Source organism: Diospyros lotus, chromosome 1 (assembly GCF_014633365.1).
Source record: "Diospyros lotus cultivar Yz01 chromosome 1, ASM1463336v1, whole genome shotgun sequence".
Classification (NCBI taxonomy): Eukaryota; Viridiplantae; Streptophyta; class Magnoliopsida; order Ericales; family Ebenaceae; genus Diospyros; species Diospyros lotus.
The window spans coordinates 35,087,340-35,096,399 of record NC_068338.1 but is presented as its reverse complement, the minus strand read 5'-3'; the positions used below and the strand labels follow the sequence as shown (position 1 = coordinate 35,096,399).

At 37.1% G+C, this 9,060-nt stretch overlaps 1 protein-coding gene across 3 annotated transcripts; it reads right to left on the bottom strand.

Annotated features, from left to right (window-relative positions):
* Window positions 1-200: 200 nt before the first annotated feature.
* Window positions 201-6,754, bottom strand: LOC127800682 (importin subunit alpha). Of its 3 annotated transcripts, XR_008022835.1 has the most exons (12): window positions 6,338-6,750; window positions 6,042-6,138; window positions 5,859-5,950; window positions 5,631-5,762; window positions 5,258-5,443; window positions 4,998-5,161; window positions 4,801-4,879; window positions 2,213-2,341; window positions 1,653-1,780; window positions 1,184-1,558; window positions 557-781; window positions 201-463 (listed from the first exon to the last, which is right to left on the bottom strand). XR_008022835.1 is itself a non-coding variant. In XM_052335442.1 (11 exons), exons 1-10 carry the CDS (start codon window positions 6,545-6,547, stop codon window positions 1,186-1,188), a joined length of 1,590 nt encoding a protein of 529 aa, XP_052191402.1. In that variant the 5' UTR covers window positions 6,548-6,750; the 3' UTR covers window positions 556-781; window positions 1,184-1,185. The 3 variants fall into 3 exon arrangements, 2 of the variants coding, with proteins under 2 accessions (XP_052191402.1, XP_052191414.1); XM_052335442.1 differs by lacking the exon at window positions 201-463 and having other exon boundaries at window positions 556-781; XM_052335454.1 differs by lacking the exons at window positions 201-463; window positions 557-781 and having other exon boundaries at window positions 1,183-1,558; window positions 6,338-6,754.
* Window positions 6,755-9,060: the final 2,306 nt, after the last annotated feature.

Genomic DNA, 9,060 nt, shown 5'->3' with positions numbered 1-9,060 from the left:
TTTTTAATTATGTTAAGAGAAATAAATTATAAATTAATTCTTGTAAGGTGATGATCAAACTCTCATCAATAATTTATTCAGAGACCTGGGCGCTGGGAATAAGTGAGGTAATAGTGGACCGATAACATTTCCATTTTGGGCGCTGGGAAATTCCACACCTATGAAACCACATCATGGACGCCATAGCCTAGACAAAGGGATGTACTAACAAACATTTTTTTTTTTTTTTCACTTTCAACAGTAAATAGGCATCACCAGTAATTGTAACTTGTAACACGGTACCTTAAATCATACATGAAAGCTTTTAACAAAACATAATGGGCATGTATTTCCCTCCCCACTAACAACAACAAACGCTATGCCGATACCAAAACAGTAAGACTCTGAACACTCCTTTTATTTGCTTCAAGAGATGAACCTGACGAAAAGAGAACCAACAAGTTGTTTCTTTTTCCTTTTCTTCCTGCGAACAAATCTCATTCTATAACGCTACAACACAGACAAATATGTAATAAGTGAGAAGAGAAACACAAAGACAAGAGACTCGGGACTGTACTCATCATGTTCATGCAGTTCTTCTGCGATAAGGACTCCCAACAACGCTTAACATCCAGGGAGATGCACCACTGTGAAGGAGCGAAAATTCTCCCACAGCATCCCTTCGACCAAATGGTACTCAAAGACGGGTGAAAAATAAGCCTCTACCAAACCATATTGAAAACACATGTTTAACCAGCCCAAACCTGATCTGCTACATCACATTGGAGGCAACCCAATTTTCCTGCCAATAAAAATGCACTAATGAGCACCATTAACAACAAAACGACAGATTTAGACTGCCTAAGCCTCAACTGAGCCATTAATGTACTGATAATCAATTTTGAGATCCAGACAATAAGCATGGGACAAGCTGGCATCTCATTGAATATGCCAACTAATTCACAACTACAGGCAAACAAATCAAAGTCGCAGTTGAAACTACAATAATGCACCCAAACTTGACAAGGGCAAGCCGGGAAAACCACATAAATAATGCCTATAACTTGGGTGTGCCAACTAAGTGAGGGTGTCCACCCTCTTCAATTCTCAGGCGGCAGTCGCAAATTAACAAACACAGTACAGTCGTATAAGATACCACTCACAGAAACATTACTCACTGAAATGAAGATAAAAGTAACACTACCTTCAACTGAAATTGAATCCACCCGATGGAACTGGAAGTTCCTTTCCTCCAAATTGAAATCCAGATTGAGAAGCATCACCTGGAGGCAATTGCTCATCCTCCTCCTCCAACCAGTATGTCTCCAAAATCTTCACTGCCTTCTCATATATTTCATTGTTGTCATGACTCTGAAGGTTTTCTATCTTCTCTAGTCCTTCAGCTTCATCAATCAACTGAGCATATAAATTCACATCGCCTGAGTTACCCAAATTCTTCTCAACGTCCCCAACCTTCAGGATATTCTCAAGCCCTTCCAAACAAACCGTGACTATTCTTGGGTCGGGACATACTAGGAGATCACACAGTGGCTTTATACATCCCTGGCTCACCAAGAACCTACCAAACAATAAAAATTAATCCATAATTATCAAGTAAAAAAACAAAATGCAAAAGAAACCACTATAAAAAAATAGTGTAAAAATAAAAGTACTTTATCTGCTCATGGGTACCACCAGATGTTGCATTTGAAATTGCCCAGGCAGCTTCTTTCTTAACCTCAAATTCAGCATTTTGAAGCAGTTGGACAAGTGGTCCAATAATACCAGCCTCAATAACAGCCTATATGATTTTATGTGGTTAGAATCTATCCAACAGAAAATACCAATAAAGCCATCACCATGAGACAAAATCTAAGACTTTTGTCCTAGTTTCACATCTCCCTTCCCATCAATATTGCTACATAATATGAATAACGTATTGACCACAAATTAAGCCATTCATTTTTTCAGTATTGAGTCTGACAACAGAACACAATTGCACTGTATATTTTCAACTATCTCTAAATGCAATGTACAAGACATTAAGCATCCATCGTAAGGGTAAGAATAGTGAAGACATCTCAACAATTACAAAAAAAAAAAAAAAAAACAAACAAACAAATAGGACAGCATAGTGATTATCAAGAGATTCAACCTAATAATGACCAAAGTAAAATTAGTAAATCAAAATGTACATTTTAATGCATGCAACCATCTTTACAGACAAGCTCACCTGTATCTGATCCCTATTTCCAGCTGTGATATTTGAGATGGTCCAGCAAGCTTCTTTTTTTATGCTCTTCTTGTAGTTATGAGTCAACAGGTTTAGAAGACAAGGAAGAGCTTGATGGTCTATAATAGCCTGAAAGAGGGTAAAACGAAGCATCATATTGCCAGCCAGGAAGCAACAATAACATTTGGAACTTTATAAAGATGGCAAAGTTACAACAGACACATCACATGAACAACCAAAATTGAACCAAGAGTTGAGATGCGTACAAGAGCAACCACACATAATCATGGTAAAGTTGAATTACTAATTCAGGAATCAAGAATTTGTTAACTTCAAAACTAGATATAGTACAATACTCTAAAAGGTCAAGTCGACAAAGGTTGTTCTTTTCATCCCATAGATATGTGGAACCGAGGTTTCTTTATTTTTTCCAGATATATATGTTTATGAGAGACACTGTTAACACTTGCTTTGCTTCCTATCACATGGATGACATATTTTTGTGAATATCATACAATAGCTACCTACAAAAAGTTCTTAGCAGTAATCAACATAGCTGTAATCATTGATTCTAATACTACTTAATACGAAGGCCTAGAAGAGGTGGTTGTTTGCATCAAAACAAAAATAACTTGTGTGAATATATAATTCATCCAGCTTATACTGTTAAATGAATTTAGCAACTCAAATTTCTAAATGCTGAGATCTGTTTCAATTTAATTTTATCACCAATTTGCAATTTTTCTATTATTAAATTGTAAAAGCCATTATAGACATTTAGAATTCAAACTTTCATCTCTTGGACATACAGTTCCAAGTAAGGATAGCATCAAGCAGTTATTAGATGAAATCCCATGCACAGTAGTCCGAGGAGTAACATTTATACATGTATATAAAGGGAAATTACCGAAAAAAAAGAACTTTTACCATGTTCACAAATTTAAAATGACTTTTTAATTTTTTTCAATAGTCACATGTAACATTTTAAAACATTACATATGTACCACAATCAGTTTTTCATGTATTTATGTATTTTTCCATTACAAGATGGTGTGGCTTTGAGATGTGAAAATAATAATGGTAAACTCTTCCACGCCACATTTTTTTTTTTAAGAGGGGCGGGGGGGTTGTCGGGAGACGGAAAGGGAAAGGGCAGAGGGAGTGCGTTTACCCGACCCTGTTGCAGGCCCACCACTGCAGCCCACCCTTTAGTTTCCAAAACACAGTAGAATTAGACTGTCTAACCTGTTGAAGGAGAGGTTGAGAGCTTGAGACTGGCAAATCTCCATACTCTAGAGGAATACTTCCAAGTAAATTGATCGTAGACAAGAATCAGGAACATCTTTTTTGTTTGAGAGAGTTCAAGTGGTAATGGACGCAAAAAGTTGTTGAGGCTGAGGTCTATTTTTTAAATATTGGGTAATGAAAATCACAGATGAATTAATCCCACCAGTATGCGCAGAATAACAAATCTGACCTGTGTGAGTTTTACAAAGATTTCTTGTATTTCACCTTCAAAATTGTTCTCAACCAAATCCAAGAACACTAGGTTTCTCAATCCAAGCAAAGTCTCTGGGGTCTCTTTGGAGAACTGTTGTTTCCCAAACACAGTGCTTGTAAAGCTTGAAATATTTCCAATCTCTGCCAGAATCTGATCAGTGAAATTGTTTCCCCAAAGATTCAGAACCGCCAAATCTTTGCAATTGAAGATTCTCTCATGAACTTTCCAGTGAGAGGATTTTATGAGAGGTCCTAAACCTACAGGCTACACTTTCCCAAGGCAATTCCTCAGAAAGCTGCCCACTGCAGACTCACTACCTGGTCCCTGCCCCTTCTTTCTTCCTGGGTTTCAGCCTCACTAGAGACCAAAAACCCATCCCCCCCCCCCCCCCAACCCCGTTGAAAATAGGCAATATGAAAGAGTTGACCAGTATTATTTTTCACATCTCAAAGATCTTAACAGAAACACACAAAAAACTTACTGTGGAATATAATTGCAAATTTTTAATAAGTTAGATGCAGGTATTGCAAAAAATAAAAAAATTGAAAACATGCTAACTTTTTTTTTGGTAATTTACTCTACATATAAACACAAATGCGCATATATATGCTTCTTTACAAAAACTTCTAGAACACTCTTCTTTGTGACTGTAGGATCATGGGTTCGAATTATGAAAATGGACTCTTTGCAGAAAGTAAAGACAAGGTTGCATACAAAATGACCCTCCCAAAGTGAGAAGTCTCATGCATCTCTTTTTACACTACTTCATCATTCATAATTCATAAACAACAGGGGAAGCCAACAATTGTCCTCTCAGCCAACACTCCTTGTGTTTATGTGTATATACATAATAGGTTAAAAAATGAACACATCCATCCATGGATACATCCAAAATACACCTGAAGGCCGAAGTTGATATCCAATCTTGCTATCTTAAGAATATCACAGGAAGAGACAAATGGAAGTACCCAAAAAACACCTTTTATCACATCTTTTAAGCTATGGCACTGCTCACATGTCAAATATTCATAACACACACACAACAAATGCTTGGCCAAAACATATATAAAAATAGCATGATGAGTACCTGAGTTTGGATATCATCCCCTGTAACAATGTTACCAACTGTCCGCAGGGCAGGAATGAGGACTGATGGTGACAGATGACTAAAATTAAAAAAAAAAAAATATTTGTTCAGGTTACAAAGAAATATTTGAGAAAATATTTCCAAAATCATAGGCCAGAAACCACGTAATATAAAACAAGTTAAAATTTAATACTTACACCAAAAGCGCAACAAGACGGGGGCAGACACCAGCCTCTATAACAGCTTGGATTTTGTCATTTGTCCCATCAGAAAGATATGATAATGCCCAGCATGCATCAGTGAGGACTTCTTCATCGTTCGAATGAATAAGTTGGGCAAGTGCTGGCAGTGCAGGCTTTGTCTATACAAAGGGAAAACATTTTCATTGAAAAACCAACACCAGGGGGTAAATAATCAAATAAATGCCAGATTAAAATGTTTCTTTAAATTGTAAAACCTGCTCAAACTGAGGTTGTGGCTTGCCCCTGCAAAAGTTTGACAAAGTCCACGTTGCATTTCTCAACATAGAAAGTTTTGCATGTTCATTGAATTGCGCCAGCAACGGCATAAGGGCCCCATGGTTAAGGACAAGATCGCGACACTTGGGCGAATCACCTGCAATATTTCCCAATGCCCAAACAGCCTACACAGTTTTGACAATGTATTCCTTAATATGGCTACAAATTGTTCATTACCTAAAAAAAAATTGATATGAGCAACTAATAGACTAGATGCAAGAGTGCTTTAAGGGGACTGGGCAACAGATACATCCAATAATAAGCTGCTACGCCTTTAATAAAGTATCAAACATGGCCTTCTGCAGCAAATACCTGTTCACGAACATCATCGCTTGGAGAACCAAGAAGTCTCACAAAAATTGGAACAGCACCATGATCAATCACAACCTTGGTGTTCTCAGACGTTCCAGATGCAATGTTAGTGAGAGCCCAAGCTGCCTCAAACTAGAAATAATCAAACCAAGTAGATACAAACTGGTGAGAATTACAAACTGAGTATATGCATACATAGAAGCACAAAACGAAAGAACAAAGTCAAACCTGAAGTTGCGGGTAGTCATCCCTGGCAACAAACTGGACAAAACGAGGAACGACACCAGATTGTATCACCTCCTCGATAGGAGGATTACGTTCTGTTTAAATAATCACAGAGAAAGCACAATTAACAAAATAAAACGCCTAAATCAATAATCCAACAAGAAAAGTCTGATGTTCGAAGATTACCTATTGAAAGTAGCTTCCGAAATTGAGTAGTTGCTTCTAGCTGTAAGTTGCTATCTTCTGACCAAACCCCAGCAACCATGGCAGGAAGACTTTCTAACTGCATCAAATATAAAATCAGAAAACCAATCAATAAGTCTTCACTAAAATCTTCTTCACTAATTCAATACAGTGACAGACTAGTTCAATTGAACTAGTTCATTATCGAAAAACAAAAACTTAATTGCCAAGTGCAAAGCAGAAATAAGACAGCAAACAATCAAGTCAAAATTAGTGTTTAAGGGAAGCGAGGAAGAAACCTTCTTGTCGATTTGAGAGACGTTGATGGTAGCCGACAACTGCTGAGCCTGAAGCCCCTCGCGACGCTTCTTAAGCAAACTCTCTTCTCTTTTGCTCTTGCGAATCTCAACCATGTTATCTTCCCTCCTCCGCCGTCCTTCCTCAGCATCGACGGCGACCTTGTACCGGCTCCGACGAACATCAGTCCTCGTGCTGGGCCTTAGAGACATGGTAGCTTGATCGAACCAAACCCTAATTTGCTATACAGGCAATCGATACGTATAACTCACAAACGTATATGTATATATATATATGTATCTATGTGTATGATCCCCAAATATGCCGATAAATAGAAAACCCAGCAGAAGGTTGCGGGAAGCGAATGCTTTGGATTGCTCTCCGATCAGCGGTCTGCTCTGAGATGGGCGATCATTATAGCGGTTTCAACCACCGCTGGTTCACAGAGGAGGCTCCGTTTTGGTACTATTAACGAAAATGCCACGAGCTCGAATTTGCTAATTGCTGCTGCGGATAAGCGGTGGCGATCTCCTGCTTTGCAAGAACACGCTTCTATTAGATCTTGACCGTCGATTTTGATGACTCTGTAAGTCAAGTTAAGTCAATATGAACTGGACTTGTAAAACTGCTGTTTTTCGCGGCAAGATTGCGGTGGATGGCTCACCGACTCAGATCGCACCAGATTGGTAGGAACCCCGCCGTAGACGATCCTGTGGTTGTGACCCTATTTTTCGACTGGGTTTAGGCACCAGTTAACTTGGGCTGACACGCCTACGTGAAGCCCCGATTTCGTGAGTCATGCTATTCATTATGTGCATCTTAAATCATATAATAGTGTAAAAATATCTAAAATATTTTATGCCTCAGTGTGTCTCATTGTACCTCAAAATAAGATTCAAGACACAATAATATTATAGTAACATTTTTCTTTTCATTTGTACCATAACTTTGCAATCCGCTGTGGAGTGTGGACTGCTGTTTTTTTGATTAAATTTCAGTTAGTCTTATATGATTTAGATCATTATTAAATAGGTTCTTTGTGATTTATCCATTCTAATATTTAAGTAAATAATTATTTTGGTATTCTCTTTTTTTTTTCATTTTGTGAAGTTTTTCAAATTTTAATAATATTCTTTAAATATTTCAATTTTTTAAAAAAATAAAACTTATCATATAAATAAAATACACAAACTTATTTTCATTTAAATATTATCTAAAAAAATTTAGATATTAAATATATTTTTTAACTTACATGAATTATTGTCGACGTTTAATTTCAGTCGACCGTGATTCGTTTTGGGCAGCGATGAATGAGTTTAAAAATGTCAAGAGGAGAAAAACAAAGATCCCAGATGTGAGTCAACACAAGCAATTTTCACGTGGTTCGACTAGAACGATACTTACTCCACGACCGCACTTTGATTATTCTCTCAAAATAGCGGTGTCTGATTATTCTCTTTGTACCCCTCATGATATCTCTTACTCCTATTTATAATGAAGGGCCTTTACAATTTTGATAACATATAGAAATATAAAGACGACATTTTGTGGGACAAACAACCCTTATCATCTATACAAAATTGGGAATGGGATCCTCATTACGATGAGTATAGGCTGTTGCAGGTAAAGTAAATGGACCATATCCCTGACTTTTCAGCAGCTTTACCACTTATGCGAGTTAGAGGTTTTAGACTAGTGACCTGGATGGTCCAACAAACTTAGGGTTTTGTCGGGAGCTCATTAGTCGGTCGCTAAGAGCTCGTTAGGGGCTTTGTTGGGAGCTCGTTTTACGAGTTTCAGATTTCGATGGTATATAAACTTTCTTGGCCGCCTGGACCTTCTGGGCTTCGAGCGATTGGGTTGGCCCGTTGGATTGAGTCTGGCCTATGAGAAATGATATGAGAAATACATATAACAATTATATTCTTAATTTTTATTATTTAAGGGGAAATACGGTCCTCAATTAACTCAAAACCACTGTTGAGTTGATATGATTTTTTATTTTAATATTTTATATTTTATGAATTATTTTTATTTTTTAAATGCTAAGATAAACAGTAAAAAATGTTCGTGAAAAATAATTTAACTCATAAAAGATTTAGTTGAATTTTAACCCTTTTTTTAATAGAAACCACGAGTGAGTAACTTGATGTATCCAAATAAGAAATAACACATTATTTCCTTAAATCTCAAAATTTTCTATTTTAACTTAAAGATAATAATAATCAGGTTGATGGATGGGACAATGGTTCTGAATTGTCAAATTCACTCACCCCCATTTGCTTTTTGAAGTACAAAAGTATGTACGTTTGCGGTGAATTTTAATAAAAGCCAGTGGTGTCATGTGATTTTGGCCTAGCATTCAAGGACGGTATCATGGCACGATACTAAAAATTAACTAAAGACAAAAGATTATATAAATACGTAATGAGAAAAATCATGTGTAACCACGGTGCGATGTTATTGTAGTAACGGGTAAATATTGATGAGCTAAAAGTATTATATTCAAATCTCATGTGATGTCAACCCCAAGAGTTACCTGGGTGCATTGTGAACCAGCCCCACCAATGTTGCTTTCGGGGTCTGTGATAACTGATAAATCCTAGAATGTTGTTGGTAGGGGTGTAAATGAGCTCAGTGAACTTAACTCCATAAATTTTATCATTAGTTCAAGTTTGAACTTGAGTTCGAGTCAAGCCCAAAAACTTGGCTTGGGGCCGGATGT